The following is a 21,936-nucleotide window of genomic DNA, read 5'->3' as shown; positions in this document are numbered from 1 at the left end:
ACCGTCTAGACAACTTCTTGCTCTACCTTTTAACCTGAAAATGACTGTTCTTAAAAATATGGGTTCTTCCGCATTTGAGATAAGGGACCTACCATTTTTAACAACTTGCAAGAAATCTCTGAGTTGTGTATTTTGGCCACTATATATGGGTATGTGTAAGGCAGCTTGATTTATACGTGACGCTGAATTATTTAGGGCTACGTTACGTGATAATTCAAGGAATTTAAGTGATTTTTCGGCTTCCCTTGCCCTGTGGTACTGTTCGAGGAACTGTACCCTTCTGGCGACATCTGCTACCTTGCTTATATTCTCAAGTGTCTGATCCATTAAATGAAAAAAATTTTTGAAAATAGATAAAGAAATTTAGAAAGAAAAAAAACAATAAAAATTTTGATTTAGTTAAAGCATACTCCAAGTAAAACAAAAGGCTTAGTTCCTCACAAGAGATACCAATTTGTTACGTCCGAACTTCTATGAGTGAAGGGCGGAACTCGTAGATTCGTTTTACAAACAAATAAATTGAATTTTCGTTCGTCAGGAACCAGCCATCGGCCCAAAGACCTTATTTGCTTTCACTTACAGTATACTTTTCTTTGAAATCGTTGACTCGGCGTTGTGGTGTTAGGTTTCACCGAATGATATGTATGGAGTGGTGTACGCTGAGCTGGCGTTGACTTACTGTTAGAGTTTATGTCTTATGCCATACGGTAGTAACATATCTTTTTCGTCTTTTTATCACACGTCCGTATAAAGGTCTTTATTATAAAGTGTCTATTTTATTTTTCCTCTATATTCAGTTTATTTATTAAGGTAAGAATTATGTGTCAATCAAATAGAATTACTAGATCTTGAAATGTTTCATATAATTTAGTAATTGGAATGTTTTTGAATTAAGAAAATTAATTTAATTAACAACCACGTTATGTCTTATCTGATGATTTAATAAATTTAGAAAAGCCAGAAATAGTTATCTATGTATTTATTTAATTACTTAACACCTAATATACAGTATTCCTCTACGCTACATACTATACACTACACTTAGATTCATGTCGTCACTTGGACTGCGCTGTAGCGACTCTACCTCACACCACGTGAATCACAAGTACACGTCCACTACGTCTTGTTTGTTCTGGGCCAGGAGGGGCTTTTACTTGATCTAGTCCCGCACTTACATGCACACACTTTGTCCACAATCCCACGCCACTCTACTCAACTGATCCTCTCTCTATCTCTCTCTCTCTCTGTATACTCTACTCTAATTTCTCTGTCCCTATCTGCTCTGCTTATTTTCTCTCTCTCTCTCTTTTTCGTCCTTATCTCTTACTTTCTCCCTTTATGTCTACACTACTCTCGTTCTCTCACTCTCTCTCTTTCTCTTCTATCTATCCTTAAACATGGCAAAACACTCTAATATTAGCGGCACTTCTGAGTAAAATTCTCACGGTCTCTCGAATACCCCGTCTCGTCTACACACACACTACCTTTTTCTGTTTCTAGCTAGCCTCACTTTCTGGTTGAAAGTCAGCGAGTCCAACCCAACACGATGGCGTCTGAGGTTCTCGAGTTGGTCGTTTTTTCTATGGTTTCGCTCTTTTTTGCTAGCTCTCTTACCCTCTTCTTTTTGTCCTCGCCACTTCCATCGTTTTTCACCAAGAGATCTCGTCGTCCTGTGAGAACATAGCAGCTACTAAACTCGTACACAGACCTTTATCTCAACACTTTACGTACCTTGAAGAAAACTTTCTCTTTTCTCTTTGTACCACGCATCCCGAAATAATCCGCGAAAATCACCGGAACTCTCTGTTCGAGCTTTGGCATCTAGATTGAGACTAACTCGCGAGCTCTCGCTTTGACCATGGCCATCGTCACTGCTGCTGCTGCGTATCATCCTTCGCAGTCACTCTCGACATAGCTACTGCTATTTTAGTGGTCGCGTCCGCATTTTCTAACCCTTTCCCGTTGGCACTGTTGTGTCTCTACGGCACAGTTGGTTGTCCGTTGGCATCATCCTCTCCTTCTTTCAGCGTATGTACAGCTCCCGAAAATAAACAAATCCGGAGAAGCTTGAAATTTAGGCTCCTTGTACATGCGTTACGTTAGCGAGAGCATTTTGGACGCGCAGGCCATTTTTACATCATTACAAGCGTTATACATGTTCCGATTTACCTTTAAACTTAATTTACGATTTGTATTTTTATTGTCAATAAAAAAAAATTTGAAACCAGAGCTTGTAGATTTTAAAGTTTTCCGGTCATGCATTCGCTGATTTTATCCTACTACATAGTTGGAATGGAAGTGGAATGAAGTAGCGTAGAAAAGCCCCATATCTGCCAAATCCTAAATTCAAGATTGCAATTTCTCAAAGTTTTTTTTTTCACAAACAATTACAAATAATAGAAGTTTACAACTGTTAGCATAGTTATAGAATGTAATCCAATGTATTCTATAAATTTTCAAGTTATAATAATTGTAAAAAGACCTGTTACGGCAAAAAACGTGAATTCTTCGTGTTTTCATTTCCAATAAACCTAGCGCAATTTTTTTGTTAAATTCGTATTTTTTTATTGTTATTTCAAATCCATTTGAAGTATTACAATTTAATCAAAGTTGGCTGATATGTTTGCATTGGTTTAGGTTCAAAAATTATAGAAAAAATAAAATAAAATAAAATAAAAGCTATTTCTGACTTGAATATAAAAATTTATTTTTTCTTAATAAAAATAGAGAGTGTTTATTATGTTTTATCCAAGCAACACTTTCAAAAATTAATTCAAATTTAAGGTATGAACCCAGCTTAATTTTTGAGTTTGACAATTTATAAAAAAAAAGTAATTGATCTTTTGCATTGGACCATGTTGCTTTTTTTAGCACCAAAAGTACGTTAATTTTCTGTTGTTTTATTAAAGTTACTTACAACTATTGGTGTGAACGGTAGTTAGAAATTAAAGTCACAAAATTTTTTTCTCATCATGGAACTAAAGTTAAGTCTCATGTTTTCTGGTACCTTCGCATAAAATATACGCAATCTACTTTTCCGTTAAATGGTTCGGTTGTATCTTTCTGACACTGTGATATGCTCGGGAGTATCTGGACTGACTAATTGTAAGTAAGCAACCAATTTATTGAGCACTTCAATCGTGCATTCTCCTGTAAATTCGATACCTCTATCTTTTCTGACAAATTTCTAGCACTTTTCTTGAATTTTTTGAAGTAGAGACCTGTTTCCTGTTGTATATAATTTTGGGAAGCATGTTCTAACTATATATTTCACATCATCCTGAATTTCTTACTTTCAATTTCATGGACGATTAGTTAAATGGGCTAGCAAGTTACTCATTGTTATCTGTCATATTTATGACACCGTTTTGGTGACACGCGTCGTTTTAATTGAATGTAGTACTTATTTTTATTTGACCTTTTTTAACACCTGTGTCACTCATCTCAATTTTAAAACGTCTAAGAAAACTTATGAGAACTATACAATACATTTATATACTCTACACGAGTATGAGTTGTTTTTTAAAATTTTCTGAACTGGTAAATTGTTTAGTAGGATTATAACATTGCTGCTAAATATTTTTAGCTAACAGTAAGTTGTATGGAGCTAAAGAGATGGATGATAACACAAAAATGTTTGATTTATACACGAATTTTTTACTTTATTTCTGCTCTTTTTCTCCCTTGTTTTTCAAGGGTACTAACGATTTTCAGCAGTAAAATGCCGTCATTTTTTCTTCTTCAGTGTTTTAGAGCAAAAGTATGCATTAGAATTTATTTCCAAAATGCTGTTTTGAATTATTTTTTCATAAGGTGTGTAAAATTTGATTTTTCTATATTATAGAACGGACAACTCCAACGTATTTGTAACACTTTTTTGATTGGTGCAACGTAATCTTGAAATCGAAAAACCGTTATTTTTAATGTTTCTTGATGATTTCTAAATAATTTTTGCATCCAATCAAAAATCTAATAACAATGTTACATTATGCGTAGGAATATACGTTAGAACGATGTATTTTACGGAATAAAAAATACTAAACGACTTTTATGAACAAATTTAAAGTCCATACAACTAGTTAAATATCTGCACTTTCCACGTTTATTCTTTTTTTCTTTTTTACGTTAAAATTATTAAAATATTTTAGAAAAATTCATGAGCATGGTTTGAAAGATCATTTTTTATTAAATTATTTTAGAGTAGATCAAAGGTCATTGTGAGCTACAAAAATACATATCAAAACTTTAAAACTTGGTTTTGACAGCGTTTTTCGAAAGTTGAGCCAATTTTTTTTTTTTTAATCGTGTATAACAAAAAAGTAAAACTTTGTTTAAATTTTCCAGGATAATTTTGTGTTGAAGTAACATAACTTAAATTTCGAAAAATTGTTACACTAGTAATCTGCTAGAATGTTCAAAAGCTACATTTTTGATAGATATTTAAATACTGAGATTTTCTTATTAATAAATTAGACTGAGTATTAAATCTCACAAGTCTGTTGTATAAACACGTTTATGCTTACATTTGATATGGCTGAGGCTTAAAAGATAAATTATCAATCTTTTGATTAATTTCGAAACTAAAAATTTTATTTTGTACATTACACTTATGCACCTCTAGCTCTTTTCTTTGTTAACAGGTTTATAGATGCAGTTAGCTTTTGTAAAATAAAATTAGTTGATAGAGAAAAAGTATGATACAATTTATTACACAATTATTTTTAACAAGCAATTTAAACTTAAAAATATTTTTAAATATTTGTTTCTATCTGAGAAATTAAAGTCTCTTAATTGAAAAAGTGTGTGTTACTCAAGTTACTGGATATGCTCTTGAAGTATGGTTTTAAGAAGTTTAATATTTTTGAATTACAGACAATTATTTGAGAGCTACATACATGCTCAGCTGTTCATACGAAAGCAAGTGCAACTGCGATACGCTTCTGCACGTGTATAAAACACTTGCTGAAGAAGCAAGTTTAATAAATCATTAAAATTCAAAATTATTTTAAGCCGCGATTAAAAAAAAGGAATCGAAAGTAAAGGAACACATTGGTTTGTTTTCGATTGATAGTTCAACTCTTCTGGTTGATCGATATCTTTTGTGCTTACTTATACAGTACTATGCCTGTAGCTGAGTTCGCTAGCACGCTACTCTAGGGAGAAATGAAACAAATCCATTCCTCTATTTTCGATACTTCCCTTTTTTAATTGATATTTTTGACAAGCGGTAAAACAAATTTGTTTTTTTTAGTGCAGGATGTAAAAGCTTATAATTGAATTGTTTAATTTTTTTTATTATTCTATTCCCATTAGACATCCGTATTTTAAAACGTTGCCCTAGAAAAACATTCCTAGTTAATTTTAAAGTTAATATTTCCAAATTATGTACGCATTACTTACCACTTATTGCATTCATACGATTGTGCACTTGATAGAGATTTCTTTATTCCATAAGTTTTCGTAAAACATCAAGTTTTGCCAGCTTAGCAACTAATGCAGAGGCTAAAGCAGTACTGTCGTTTATTGACTAATTCTTTATGCATTTGAGCTTGTACATGTACTTTTGATCATACGAAGTTTATAAAAAAAGAAGCAAATTGTAAGAAATGGCAATGCAGTTTAATTGTTTATTACAAAATCAGTATCACTTCATAGTTTTTTTTTTTATTTATATTAAAAACTATTTGTAAAAAATTTGACGTATTTTAATATTTAGTAAGGTCGAGATGGATTCCCTCTCATTAGACCAGGTGGAGGACATCTCATATTAGAAGGACCCATTGGTGGCCCTGGACGAGATATCGGTGACATACCAGGCGGCAGACCTGAAATATTCATTACATGTATGGTAGTAAAAAACATTTTTGTAATAATCGTAAAGCAGTTTTCATTATATATTGGGACTAAATGATAGGGCTACTTAGATTATTTATTTTATAATTGTAAAGCGTTTTTAAACAACAAAACACCAACTTATTTTCTCAAAAGTGTGTTTATTTGTAAAAATTTATCAAATAAACATTATTGGAGGTAACAATTTTTGGTGATATAAGAATGTGGGGGTATGAATATTTAAGAATACAATGTTAAGAAAATAAAGATTCGAGAAATTAATAATTCAGAGAAAAGTTTTTGGGAAATTAATCAACTACGACCCTAGACAACAGCTGTTTTGGAATCTATTAATGCCTGGAATTCTTATCAAGAGTGGATTCGAAATTTTACTTGCTTCACATGTGTTAAAATGGGCAGACTTGCAAAATAGTGGTAGGCAAGGTAGGAATTTATGTAGGAATTTGTACACAGTGAAAAACAGATTTAGTTCAGTCTTTAGCAGAAAGAACCAGCCATACTAATGTAGTCTCTAAAATGATGAAATTGTCTCCAAAAAAAAAGTAATTAAATTCAGTAAATTGACTTTGTTTAAATTCTATGTTACTTAAAGATAACTTGTAGTAATCATTATTTTTTGATCGTGCAAGTTCCTAAAGTATACAATTTTTTTTTCTTTTTCTAACAAATGGCAAGAGGTGCTTAAAGTTTTTTTTGTAGAACTAAAAAAGTTCCAATTAATACCTAAAAACAGAGAGAAACTTTAACTCCATGATTTTTCAATCCAGATATATTTATAATAAGTTAAATTTGTTTCAGTGTTTTTAAATAATTATTTCTCACACCAAACGAAACTATTTGAATTTTCTTTTTCATAGTCGCAATAGAATAGGTTACCGTTAAAAATAACTATTTTTTCTGTAAGGTACAATTATTTTGATTAACAAGTAAGTGTAGCGACGACCTCAGCACCGACAGGGATCTCCAGTATCGTCTCCTTGCTAAATGGGCTACACTTGTTTATCAATTCATACCTAGAAGATAATTAATAAAGAGATAATAAACAAAGAGAGCAGTCATTATCGACGTAAAAATTATCTGTTCTTTTTATTGCAACTAAAAGAAAAAATAATTTGACAGTCTTTTGATGAGTTTAAACACGTTTTGTACTTTTTTCAAGGTTATATGGTTTTGTGTGTTTTCAGTTTATGCCAGTATTGAATAGACCATTTATTGTTCAAATAGTTACTAATATAAACACAAAAACGATTCAATTAAAACTACCCCAAAGGAGCTAAAATGCTTCTCAATGGATATAAATTAAGCGCAAATAAATGTTCAGTAGCATTTACGGAAAACATCAAATATTTATGCAGATCTACGTTCGACATTAAGACATTCTTAATCATTTGATGTAAACAAGTGTTTAAATTAATTGTATTTATGAAAAAACTTCATCGAATTGAAACAATTTTTATTCAGGAGTATTCAAAGAATTATTGGATGAGTTCGAATGAATATAAGAAAAAATTTTCATCTAAAACTTTCAAAATATATATCATTGTATTAAATGTTTAGTTTTAGCAATCAATACTTATTTTTGGATGTTGTAAAATGATTTATTAATTCACGCGTAACACACCAAAAAAAAAGGAACTTCGAAAATGTTCAAAAAGGTCCGTATTAAAAGAAAGAGCGAAAGTTTATGATTGAAAAAGTAAGAGCTCGAAAATTATAGAGGTATTGACACAATAAGTAGAATAAGCTTTATGTATAATGCAATGCCTTTACTGTACAGTAATGGATGCATTGATAAATATTTCAGAAAGTCTATAGTACTTATAATTTGGTCACAAAGGTCCAGTAAGTTAAGAAATGCAAAAAATAATGCTTATTAAGAATCAAGTTTTTATTTAAATAATATACATACACGCACTCCCACATACATACAGCGGATATAAATAAATGTGGACATAGATGCACTTAAAATAAAATTGATAAATAATTTTGTATATACATGTATGTGTATAAATTCTTGCAGTTTAAGTTTATAAATACAAATTTAAGTGTTTATACATTACGTATACAAACGAAAACCCACATACTGCTGTATGCATGTCTACTTGTATTTAAAGTAATTTTACAAGGTCATTACATACATCCTCACTCCAATCACCCCTTCTTAGCCACTGTAAAATAAGGTTCAATTCTCTTATTTTTTTGTTATTTTAAATGGATTAAATATTGAATTACCCTCTCCACCCCTTTTGGGCCTCCCTCAACAATCTTAGTCCGCCTCTTAACTCCTCCTCAGCCACCCTCAATATAAGATAAAATAAGTTCAGTTTGTTCGTAATTTAATTAGGTTAAATTTTTTAAGAAATCTCACTTAGCCCCCAATCTGCTATTATTTTCATAATACCCCTGGGTTGCCACATTCTTATAAAACCCTTTAGCCTCACTTCAGTCCCCTTGATTTTTATAATACCCATTTACCCCCTCAGCCCTTCTCATTTTTACAATACTGCCTTGTTTCCTTTTAGCTCACTTTCATTTTAAATATATCCCTTCACCCCTCTTAGCCTTTCTTAATATCAGTAAAAACTATTTTAGTTTGTCCGGTATTCAACAGGGTTAACTAATGCTCTCTGATACCCTTTAAACCCTGCTTTAGTTACCTTCAAAATGAAGTAAAACTGTTAAAGTTTTTTTCGTACTTGATTTAGTTAAATTTTTTGATTAATCTCCTTAACCCCACAACTTCTACTTAACTTTTACTTTACTTAATATGAGGAACAAGTCTTTCGTTTCTTCGCTTTATTTGAAGGGTTGCATCTTCTGTTTAATATCTCTTAACTTTCTTGAAATATCAAAATAATGGTACATTACGTCACTAGGGCACAAAGTACAAACATAAGCGCCCGAAGGGCTCGCTTGTTGTAGGTTGGTGCCCGAGTCGCGTATAATTTTTTTCTTACCGAGGGCGCAAAGTGGGTACACTTTGCGCCCAGTAAATCACTTTGGGCCCGGAGGGCGCAAAAAACTTTTCTGTCCATGGGCCTAAAGTGATTACAAGGGTGCAAAGTGTGACCCGAGGGCGCAAAGTGTGACCCAAGGGCGCAAAGCGGCAGTTGCACTTTAGGCCCATGGTAAGAAAAAGTAAATTCTTATTTGCACTACTTCAAGAACTATATATTTTTATGGTTAATTTTATTAAATGTAAAATTTTTTAATATTATTTTGTGTAAATTTTTTAGCAAATTTCAAACCTACTATAAGGAATTGCTATGATACGCTAATTTTTTTGAAATTTCTAATACAATTATTAGTTTTGTTACTGCACGTAGATAAGAATATAACCTGGTCATATCATACTTGGCCAAAAAAACAACGAATAAGCTTACGGAATTAGAAGCCAGTTAACCTCGCTAGTATCCGTTTTTTATGACGTCAAAAAAATCCTCTTTCTTTTTTTATTAAAAAATGTAGGGTATTATAAATAAGTTTAACCGTATGTCTCTAAGTGAGAATGTTAATAATATTTCAACAAAACGCTAAAGAAAATTATTTTTTGTGTAAAATAAAAAATAATAAAGATGCAGTTTCTGTTTTTAAAGTAATTTATGGTATAAAAATTTTTATTCCAACTTTTTTTCTGGTTATAATTTCTGCTACATTTAAAAAATAAATAAATTTTATAATTGAAAGGTGGAAAATAATTGAGATTTAAAAAAAACGTAGTTAGTAAAAATTTTGGCGTGTAAATGCTTGACAAAACTATTTATTTATTTATTTTTTTTAGTAAATGAGATTTTCATTTTAATACTTCCACAACGAACTTTAGTTCTAGTTTATCTCAAAGATTGTGATTTCAAATTGTTTTAGTTTATGAGTAAATTATTAAATATGTAATAACTTCGGTATTAATTACTACAAATTCTTATTCATTTAAAAAAAAAGTAAATAATTTCACAAATTTTTTTTCCATATCTATTTAATACTTAAGAAAATGTCAAAAATTAAAAAAAATAAATATGAGTCATAACATACGCGTATGACAAAAAAAAGCCAAAATTCTATATCAAGAAATGTCTTTTTTAGTAATGATCATTTAAAAAACAAATACATTTTGATCGACATCTTGTATCCCATTAAAAAAAATAAAAACTGTTTGTGAATGTAAAAAACCTTTTCCTAAAATAGACTATTTTTAAAGGCATTTGAATAGGATGTACAAATTATAAAAATAAACTGTAAATTGTTTTTAAAAAAATGTTTTTCAAGTACTATGTTTAATTAAATATATGTGTACCTATCAACGTTTCACAACATTAGAAGAACTTGAGGTAATTTGAGAAACAACTATATTTATTATAAGTCGTAAGTTCAACGCTGTTAGTTTATAAAGAATCTTGATCAAACATTCTTGCGCAAGTATCCTATGTTGTCCAATTTCCTGGATGTTTTCATTTTTTTATCTCCAATGTATAATTACAACTTTAAAAATTGCTTGTTATTGAAGAAAACATAAACACTCCGTATTCAAATACGATGTAAAAACCAATAGAATGGTGACTTTAAGGTCAATCCAATGATCATGCTCCGATTAATTTTTTTTTTTTTAACGGGGAATATTCGACAAAAATGTCGCCCAAAACTATCAGTTTGTGTCCAAAAAAAAATTCTTGTATTGCATAGGTCACGTCAAGTCTTATCTTACTTTTCCAAAGGTTTTTTGTGAAATCATTGAAGCCTTTTTTCTTACTTCTTTTATTTTAATTTCAATCTTTATGAAACACGTTTCGATTGCTTAAATTTTAAAGTAAATAAAAAGTTTTATGGCTGATCACACTTTTTGACAGTTAAACAGGTGCAATGTTAGTCCAAGCTAGAGATAAATTTTTTTTCTGGAAAAATAAAATAATAAATTTAATTTTTGTACAAAAATGTTTTGTCTGATTACCCAGGACTGTTTATGATTAGTCTTTTATCATTTTAAAACATTTTTTTTTTTAGTGACTGTTTCAATTAATAATATTATAAAAAATTAATTTCTAAAATGTAATTTTTTAGTGTTTATATGTTACAGCATCTATTTTTGGCAGTGATCAGTGAAATATAAAACAAAATTTATCTTTTAATTTGAAATTTGTTTCATACAAAAAAGTGCACGATTTTGATTATTTATGTTAAATTTTTCTATGTAACAATTTTTATAATTTTTTTTCTGGAACTAAACAATTTCTGCACATTTATCATAATTGTGTTAACATACTATATCTTTTCTTCAAATTTCTCACTTTTATTCCGTTAAGATACATCGACAACAATGAAAATTAAGTGTTTAAATATTAACTAATACTTCTCTTTTAGTAAGCTGCGATTTCTTTCCTTTTCAGAAAACCAATACAAATTTATATTTTTGGTCTATCTTGCTTTCTTTTTACGACATGGAGTACTTCTTCAAGTTTGACTTTTTAGTCAAATCAAAAACTCAATTATTACAAGTGATGCACAACTCTAGAAACTTTGACCTACTAAAAACCTGAGACTGCAGTCTTGAGACTTATTGCTACTGTCGTCATTTAAAAGACTATAGTATCTAAGTAAATTTAAAAACTAAGATTGCACATGATTTATGATGAACAGAGTTTACAAAAATAATTTGATAACTATTCCAAAGGGGTTATTGAAAAGAAAAAAGAACAATGAGATACAATGTACAAAAAAAAAAACGATAAATATTTCGGATTAAAAACAAAACGAGCATAGTTAAAACATGAGAAAAAAATACATACACACACACGCATATATATACAATGCTTTCCATATATACCAGCAATATGACATTACTTGATAAGCCAAAAATTCTAAATAGTATCAAAATTATTAATGCAGATGAACTTTATAAACTGAACGATTAAGATTGAACAGAATTAAGTGAGCAAAATTTTTTTTGTTACCTAGAAATTTAAACATTGTACCCTTATAGTACTACATAAGAAATTTTAATATAAAATCATAGACTTAAGGAAATACACACATAATTTCGATTGACCAAGTAAATCCTTCAACAATGTTAATTTCAACATGGTTCATCAAAAGAATATGTTTAAACATTGGAAAAAGTATTTAGATTACATACAATATATTAATAAAAATAATTTTCGTTGCTCATAATTACAATTTCAACTTCAGACGCTTATTGGCCAGGAAAATAATTATCTTTGATTAATCAAAAAATTATTACAGACTTTTTAGTCACTACAGGGTGCTTTAGATATTGCTATGCAGATTAGATTGGATAGTTTTTTATCTTGAATGAAAAATACACATAAATGGTGTGCAATTGTAAAACAATTTTTTATTTATTTAAAATGAAAGTCTAAAGAGAAAAGAAGTTTCGCTTAAAATGTAAATGGTAAACCTACTGAACAACCACTTCCAATTTATTGGCACCAAGCTTCTTCAGCTTTTTTTATAATTCTTTATTTAAACATGAAGATATTTCTATTTTTTTTTAAATATTGTGCGTGTGTACATCGAAGTTTTTGCAGAGCCACATTATATAGCTCTAAATATCGTTCTCCGCACACGCTGTGACAAAAAGTTGGATGCACTACACGTGCAAGGTTACACGACTCACACGCGTGCTAGTATCATTAAGTACTAATTTTTCTTATTGTAAACATTTTAACTTACAATATCCACATAAAAAATTATTAAAAATATAAAACATTTAAAAAAATTACCAGTCACCTTTTTCACAGTGTTATGACATCTAAATGTCATATCTCAACGGATTTGATGGAATCAACTGTAATTTAAGTACTGATTTTATATCACACGCAAGGCGAGCGATCATGACGTGTGGTTACGTGTATAAAAGCAGTTCCACGTTTAATGTACACTTAGAAGCCCCCAGTTATTTAAAAAAGTAAAATTCTAGGCACACCTACAAGATACGGTTTTTTTTCTTCCTCACACATTTGAAAACAGGAGAAAACTCGCGAACATGCCAAAAGTGAAGGAAGACTAACTTTTTTTTAGCTTTTTCGGAAAAATGGCCCAAGAGTAGAAAAAAATTTGATCATTGCAAAAAAAAAAAAAAAAACAACTAATTTACTATACGACTTTTTTCTACATAAGCCATAGAAATTATGTACAAAGCCTCTCAAAGTGCTTGAAATAAGCTTTCGTTTGAGCACTGATTAGGTTCAAACTGTCAACACCGTTGAAAAATACTGGATTTTGAATTTTAGGCTCCAGATTAAAAAAATCTCTGGTCGATTTCTGCAAAAATTACTTTTTCGCCCTCAGGTGGTTTTGGGAGGCTGGTACTTCCTCGGGCGAAAAAGCAGTTTTCCGGAACTCGTTCGAAAAGTCTCCTTTACGAACCTCGTTACGTCCCTCGCCTTCGGCTCGGGCCGCAAACCTCTCGGTTCGCAAACAGAGACTGAGGACTTTCAAACTCGTAGGAAAACTACTATTAAACCACCCAAGTTTTAAACTAGAAAATCATTTTAGACTTTATCAGAGCTCATATTAAATAATTATTAATTAGCTTACAAAAACTTTAGTTTTGGAGCTTAAATTGAAGTGCTTGGAACAAGCTTTAATTTTAGCTCGAAAGGAGTCTAAAAAAATGATCTAACCAAAATTTACGGCTAATGTTGGCTCATACATCACATAATTAAATTATGCTATTTAAATACAAATTACCATGAATTCTAATTTTATGTTCATAAATCATTTAAGTTCCCAACACTAGTGTGTCTTCAGTGACATTCCGAGCATGAAACATTTTTTGCAAGAATTATTTTCTTGAGTGTTGATCTTGATGATTTCTGAAGCAATTGAAAACGAGCCGTAAGTTTGATATGATTATCGCTTTGTAAAAATTGTATAATATGTGATGCATAATATTCTACATATATTTCATAAATATTACTGAGTATAAATAAAAATCAAGTAGGTTAATACAAAAGGTATGTTGGTTTTTTTCTTATAATAAATAATTGTTTATAAAGCTTCTACACATAAAAAATTATTTACACCCACATAAAATTTTTTGGTTCTTATCCTCATACAAGATTTTGAAGGAAGTTGAATAACCCTTTAGATTTTTTACTTTAATTGTGTTACGTTAAGTCGTGAGTTAATAAAGACGCAGTTTGTAGTTAAATTACTTTAATAGAACTTTTTATTTATGATGGAATTCACACTTGTCTTTCGGTCTTGCAGACCTGGTCCTATCACTCTCATGTCTCTAGCTGATCCCCCCTTTAACTCTCCCTTGCTTCGCTATTTCTCTATTATCGCTTCTCTTCTCTATTTCCCTACCTTCTAGGGCCCAGTCCAGAAGGGTCGCAGGGACGCATAGCTATATGCTATCGTGCTTAAAACGTCTGAGGCTGTGATGCCAACGTCCTTGGCAACGATTTTCTTCTTAACTTGTATGTTTGTGATAGGGTAGTGTTTGTGTTGTGTTGTTTGTGTTGTATATTATTTCCAGTTAGATAAAAGAGGGTGGTTTCAAAAGCCATATCCTCTCCTACTGATTCATTTTCGCTATATCTTATGTGTAAACACGTTTGTTCATATTTACACGCTTCCCTCATGCAATTGAAAGTTTCAAATTTTTTTAGATTCTATTTTACATTATTACGTGTAACTTTTTTTTTTACTGTTTTTTTTTACACACACACACACACATACACACGCACATACAGAGAGAGAGAGAGAGAGGAGTTATGTTATGGATTATGAGAGCAAGTAGTAAGTATTATCGCTACAGTCAAGTCATATTTATATAATTTCTGCTTTTATAATTATTGTCAGGGATGTCAAGGGTCAAGGACTTACTGCTTTAACTTATTTATAATATTAATGTTAGTATTGTGTCTTATTGCTAATCTTGTTTATAGATGCTATCATTGCTACTGCTATTTTTATTATTCGTATAATATGTACAAATTTTTTCACTTTATTCTTGTTTTATTTTGCTTATCGTAAACAATATATATTTTACGATACCTTAGAAAATATTTGTTATAAGAATACAATTCTTACTATATTGAAGTTACAACACATTCGTAATTTTATTCGATTTCTACACATTTATTTTATTTTAGTATTAATAGTATTAGTAACTATAACTGATACGTATTCAATTAGTGTTGTCGAGGATGTACTGATCAAGGTCTTACTGCGTTCAGCTGAATATTATTACTATTATCATTATCATTATCGTTATCATTATCATCGTCACCGTCGTCGTTTCCATTGATTTTCAATAAGCTGTTGGCTTCTGTTTAATCACGAAGCACTTTTGGGTTGCATGATTGGATCGTTGCCTGGCAGTTCATTGCTCGTGTGTCTGTACGCTACTTATATCTCTTTCAGTTCCTTCTTGTAACATTACTGATTTGAATGCCAAATTATTGTTCAGTGACGTCTCATTGGTTCTAAGATTGGTGTTTTGCGCCTGTCACCTTAAATCATTCTATAATATATCAGTAGTGAAGGACCCCATTGGAAAAGGCACTTGGACGCGAAATGTTAAAATGAAGAAAGAGAAGACGTACCGAATAAATATACTGAATCTTTGCACCCAATGTATTAGGGTTAACATGATCTGTTAATTACTTATGATAATAGATTTCTATCATTAGGTAATTATATTTTGCACCCCGTGCACACGTGTTTTTGCTTGACGTACATTAAATTCTTATTTTTCTATCAGTCAAATTTTTTACGTACAAAATCTTCAATCACTGTTCAATCGGAATATTATGATCAATCATGCAATCATAGCTCTCTCTGTGATTCCACAGCAGACGATTTTTCCAGTCGAACGATTGTCCATTTCTTCTGGCTGCTGATTTTTTTGGTAGGTGAGGAGTATTAGGATCTTTATGACTTTAGTAATTGGGGGAGTGTAGCAGAATGCTCGATTAATACAAATTTTAAACTACACTGTACGTTTTTATAATTCAAAAAAAAAAATGTTTTAATATTTTTTTCTTAAAAGTACGCTCAAATCCCTGAAAATCCGTCTAGTCTCCGTTTAGTCTAATTTTTGCTTGGAAATTGTCTATCGAATCGTCAAGTATTGCCCTGATTTTTCCATTTGTTCCAGCGCCCTTTCCTGCACCCTCTTTTATTTGCATGTACGGCACTGAGTCATTCATTCGCACGCTATCGTTTACTTCCTTACTTGACGGTCCGCTCTGAATCCTTTTCTTCGGCATCGGTCGGTTCGATTCGACCTTACTCGGTACATTTGGCAGCTGCTTGTTATTTTCATGCATTACATCTTGCGCGTGATCCTCTCAGTCGCTCCAAGTCTCATTGTTTTCGTTTTGTCGACCTGCACCCGCATTCGTTATTTTTGTGGTATTTATAGCACTGAGAGTTTTAGCTATCTTTTTGGCCACTTCTGTTGATAGGCTCCCCTGTTGTATCTGGTGACCCCGTGCATTAGTGCACCTGGATTTATTATTATTATTTCCTTACTCTTTGTTTTGTTTGTCACACTTGCTTCGGCTAGTTTGAATCTCTAATGTTTTTCTGGCTCGGATTTCCTATGCATTGTCACCGGTGTGTCACAATAAGCCATAATAATTTTCTTTGAGTTGTCCGATTGCTCGACAGCATTAAAAAAAATCTGGGATTTCCTTATGAAGCGCATCCAACTAACGTTTATAGGTTTTGTGTTATATTTTCTTTACTATACCCTAGTTTATAAGGAGTGTGCTCGATTTCTTCACCTTTTCCCATGTTTTTTTCTTTGCGTATGTACGCTAGTCTTTCGTCTGCTGGTCATTATAATATTATACTATTTTCTTCTGCATTTCTGACTTCTTTGGTTATTACTGTCGGGTGTCTTATAATAGTATTTTTCTGTGGTCAGATTTTTTTTTCCTTGTGATATTTGCTAAATAAGTATCCTACTTTCGTAGTCTTAAATTTCCTTTAAATTCTGAGTCAGCTTCACCTTCGGATTGTCTATATACACTCTTATCTAATTTTTTTTGTTAATTTTGTTGTTACATCGTTTTTTCTTTTGTACTTTATCATCTGAGTTCCCTGAATCTGAGCAACAATTATTTACTTCCTTGGCTTACCTTCATTTCTCTTTTTAAGAGTTGAACGCATTTTAAATAAACTCACCAGCCGTGGTGGTCCGTCGCTATCAGCCAGTTCTTCATTCTCTCGTTCATCTGCTAGCTAACATAGATCTAAGATGACCGTTCAGGATTTGCTTCTCCTTCCTCAAGTATTAGACTTTAAGAGAGCGCGTATGGTGCTTTATTAAAAATGCCTGGCTGATATATTATATTCAATTCGTAGCCTCGTCGTTCCGCTTTGAGCCTGTTAAACCGTATATAAGGCTTTTTTGATTTAGGACAGTATTTTGGAGGCTCATAATCTATAAGTACAGTAAAATTGTCATAACGTCCAAAAAAATACGGCCTTCATTGTTTTTTTGCGAACACAATCACTGACAGCTCTTCATAGCATGTGGGATAGCGTAGCTCGCTGCTGTTGAAGCATCTAGACGTATATTCACAAGGACGATCTTTTACTGTGTCTCCTTAGCTGAGGATTATGCCTATTGCATAATCCGATAAGTCAGTTACAACAAAGGGGTCGTTTATATCTGAAACTGTGAGTCCTGGCGTGCTGTATAGAGCGTCTTTTAATATTGTAAACGCTTTTTCTCAGGCTCTTGCTATTTAAATTCAACGATTTTTTGTGAGTTTTGAGAGCGATTTGCTATTTTTGCATAACCTTTAATAAAGCACCGATAGTACCCTGCTAACCTAAAAATTGCTTCATTTGCCTCGTATTCGTTGATTTAGAAAAATTCCTCACCGCTTCTATTTTTCTGGATACGTTTTGGTTTGACCGTTACCTACAATATGTCCAAGGACCTTTGTTTTTTTTCTAAGAAATTGACATTTTTTCGGCTCTATTGTTGAATTTACGTTAGCTGACTGTTTTAAAAGCTTTTTAAATTTTTTCTTGTGTTTTTCCAAATGTTCCGCAAATACCAAGATATTATCTATGTATACCTTTACCTCACGTCTTTGGAAGCCCGCAAGTGCCAGCGTTATCACCCGCATAAATGTGCTCGGGGTATAGTCTATGCATCTCATCGGCATCCGCTGATATTGGTAGTGTCCATTCGGACCTGAGAACGCTGTTTTATGAGCATCCTCTTCGTGAATTTCCACTTGAAAAAACCCGCTTTTACGATTTACCACGGTTATATACTTTGCGGCTGCTATGTTTGCCAAATTTCATTCTGGAATAGCGGAATAGCGACGGATAGCCCATAGTGACTGTTTTCTGGTTTAATAGCCGGAAGTCTGTTACGACTCCAGCGTTTTTTTTCGTTTGGTCTCAAGTTTTTTTGGGACAATCCACATATTTAGGTTAATAACTTGTATATTTCTATTTGCATTTGTTCCCTTAGTTTTATTGGGTACAATACTCTTTTTGCAACGATTGGTTTCTCTGTTGACGTTGTTACTCTATACTAGAGTCCGTTTGCAGCCTTTAGTGGCTTATCGTCTACGCCAAATAGGAAAGTATTGTATTCTATAAGATTTCGGATGTGGTCTAATTCTTCTGTGTTGCAGCCGAATATATATCAGCAATTTTTATTATTTTATTTACTCAAGCCACTATGTCTGATTTTTGATTGTCATTGGGATTTTTAATATCGTTATTATTGACATATAATTGTTTTTAAAGCTTGTCACATTTTTTTTAGTAACTTTATTCTTTTACATATTTTCATTCGAATTTTTAATATTAAAAAGTCTAATCATGGCTTCATTCAAACCTTCAGCGTCGTCCTTAGCTATGCGGAATGGTTCCACCCTTTGTCTGATTTTACATTCAAAAACATATATTTCTAGTATTAGTACGTCAATTTGTTGATCTGTTATATTTAAAAATTCCGCGTGTATCTTAGAATTTTTATCTTGTATAATATAAAATAACCGAATAGAATTCCCTCGCTTATGTTTTGTAGAGGAACCGACTTGTACGTGGCTGCTTTCATCTTTTATGCACAAAAATATAATTTTTCTCGACTTAGCAGGGGTTTTAGAAAATTCTGGTTTCCATAGCGAGATTCCAATGCCTTTCAATACCAAATAATTTTCTTTGGCGCTTATGCGACCACTGTTTAACTTAAAAGTGTCTCAGCCAATAATGCCTTCCATCTTGATTGGGAAGTCATCTGGGACTACATGCAGAGTAATTATAGTATTGTTAAGAGGTATTCTAGTCGTCTCAAACGTGCAGTCACAATCATAGAAGTAAGTTAAGTGAAGGAAACTATAAATTGTATAACATTGTAAATGCGAATCTGAAACTTTTTTATTTATACCATGTGTAAAATTAACTATTTCGCGCTTTTCTAAATATTAAATCATCAAATAAGAAATAACTTGGTTGTTAATTAAATTAATTTTCTCAATTTAAATACATTTCATTCGCTAAATTATATGAAACATGTCAAAATCTAATAATTCTAATTGATTGACACATAATTCTTACCTTAATGAATAAATTGAATATCGAGGAAAACTAATAGACACTGTATGACAAAGACCTTTACAAGGACGTAAGATAAAAAGATGAATAAGATACGCTACTACCGTATGGCATAAGACATAAACTCTAACAGTAAGTCAACGCCAGCTCAGCGTACACCACTCCATACACATCGCTCGGTGAAACCTAACACCACAACGCCGAGTCAACGATTTCAAAGAAAAGTATACTGTAAGTAAAAGCAAATAAGGCCTTTGGGCCGATGGCTGGTTCCTGATGAACAAAAATTAAATTCATTTGTTTTGTAGAACGAATCTACGAGTTCCACCCTTCACTTATAGAAGTTCGGACGTAACATCTGTATCAAGACAGCTTTTCCTAATAATTGTTCTTTGGGTGCTAGTGGCAACGTAGAATTTTGCACAATATAATTTCAGCTTGTCACTGCTCAATATTACCGATGGTGGTGTACTTCCTGTACTCAACATGTTTACCCTGTGGAAAGGTAGACTCATGTTTTTGTTAATGCTATTTTCGTCAGCTTGAGGGCTACTAGCAATATGTTTTAATTTTTATATTTTTACTATTTGTTTGTTCTTAGCAATTTAAGGAGTCTTTTCAGGGTCTGCTTCTAGCAGTACTTTCTTTTTTGTTTCCTTCGCATACTTATTTAGGTATGTTATCTCGTTAGATTTACTTCCGATGCATATTATATTTGACTCTGATGGCTCCTTCTCTCCTTCAGCTGCATCTTTCTTAATGTTCCATGTACGCTCTATCGATTTATCTGTTCTCGGGGCTTGCTTGGCACTTAGGGAGCACGACGAGCGTCCTGTGAGTTCCAATGCTCTGTACTTCGACTACATTTGCTTCCGTCGGGTGAATTATCTTTTTTATCCGTAGGTCCTATCTCATGATAATTGTAGCCGACGTTATAATTTTAATTTTAGTTGTAGTTATCTTTATAGTTATTGCAGTTACAATTCCGATTATTGTAATCATTGCTTTTATTTCTTGAATAATCAGAATTCCTGTTGTAACAATTATATCTGTTGTAACTTGTATTATTATAGGGGTTCTTTCTGTAATAGTTATTGTAAAATAAGAAAAATTTTAAGTTATTTTAAAATGTACGATAAATAAGTGCGAATTGAAATGTCTAATGTATACTATGTTAAAGAAAAAAAAGAAAATTTAAAAAGCTTATCAAAAGTTACAGATAGGAATAAAGTTGTTGCTCAAAATAATACGGCAAAAATTTGTAACAGTCGGGGTGCGCTTTTAGCTATTGCGTACATAACAGATAAATTGTACAGAATGCAAAGTAAAATTCGAAATGATTATAAGATGACCGTTAATACTATGAGTACCGGGAACAATGATAATCTTGAGATGAAAAATGTTATCGTATTTTAGGGCATGTAAATTTTAAATATTTAAATATTTTATGTAAAAATGAATTAGCAGAAGGTCTGCCGAAAGAAATTAAGAGTGATTATATGAAATGGGCTGTTTGTATGGAAAATAAAATGCACAATTTACCGTTTGAAAAGAATCAACAAAAGGCAAAGAAAATTTTAGAAATAGTATTTACTAAACTGAATGGACCTTATAATACTATAGAATTAAATGGGAGAACATATTTATTAACTTTTAATGACGATTATAGTGAAATAGATAGAGTATATCTAATTAAATCAAAAGATAAAGTTTATGATTGTTTTGTGTCATATATAAACAAAGTTGAAAATGTTACTAGAAAAAGAAAAAAAAATTAAGGTGTGATAACGGAAAGAAATATATGAATAAAAGAATTTTTATATAAGTAGAATAAAAAGAAATTATTTTAGATGCATATCCACCGTATGTACATAATTTAAACGGTACAGCTAAAAGATACAATAGAATCATTATGGAAATTGCTGGATGTTTGTTATCTGAAGCTAGAATTAATAGAAGGTTTTGGCCAGAAGTTGTATGCACGGCAGCATATTTAAAGAACAGGACACTTGCAAATACTGCTGATTTAAAAAATCCTTTTGAGTTGTTCTATGGTATAAAACCTAATGTTAAACATTAAAAAATGTATGAAAGCAGGGTATTTGTACGTGTACCTGAACAGATAAGGAGGTCAAAACGGGATAGAAAATCAGATTTAGGAGTCCTTGTAGGTTATGAGAACGTAGGATATAAAGTTGTGATAAACAATAGGATTATTGTAGCTAGACATGTTAATGTGTTAAAAAAAGATGAATACTGTATTGGATCGAAGAATAATGATAATGATGAACTGTTAAATAAAAATGAAATTGTAGATAAATAGTCCGAGTCAAGCGACGAATTCAAAGATACTGGGTATGAAAATGATTATGAAAACATTGAAAATGAATTTGAAAATGCAAATGAAGACAGTAATATTAAAAGTAGACCGACAAGTAACACAAAGCCTCCAGCGAGACTTGATGAAAACTATGTACCTAATACGATTTATGTGTATTATTGTAGTACAGAAAATCCTTAAGGCTTTGA

At 31.6% G+C, this 21,936-nt stretch overlaps 1 protein-coding gene across 1 annotated transcript in view; it reads right to left on the bottom strand.

Annotated features, from left to right (window-relative positions):
• Positions 1-5,503: 5,503 nt before the first annotated feature.
• SmB (small ribonucleoprotein particle protein SmB) overlaps positions 5,504-21,936 on the bottom strand; it is a 64,996-nt gene continuing 48,563 nt past the window's right edge. The window contains exon 3 of the mRNA XM_014363180.2: positions 5,504-5,825. Coding sequence (XP_014218666.1) covers positions 5,713-5,825 — 113 coding nt within the window. The 3' untranslated portion in view covers positions 5,504-5,712. The remainder of the gene's footprint in view (positions 5,826-21,936) is intronic.

The sequence above is a fragment of the Copidosoma floridanum genome, unplaced genomic scaffold (assembly GCF_036245765.1).
Source record: "Copidosoma floridanum isolate Cflo_tuat_1 unplaced genomic scaffold, Cflo_Japanese_pri ptg000011l, whole genome shotgun sequence".
Classification (NCBI taxonomy): Eukaryota; Metazoa; Arthropoda; class Insecta; order Hymenoptera; family Encyrtidae; genus Copidosoma; species Copidosoma floridanum.
Note: the sequence above shows the minus strand (reverse complement) of the source record. Positions and strands in the feature narration are given on the sequence as shown.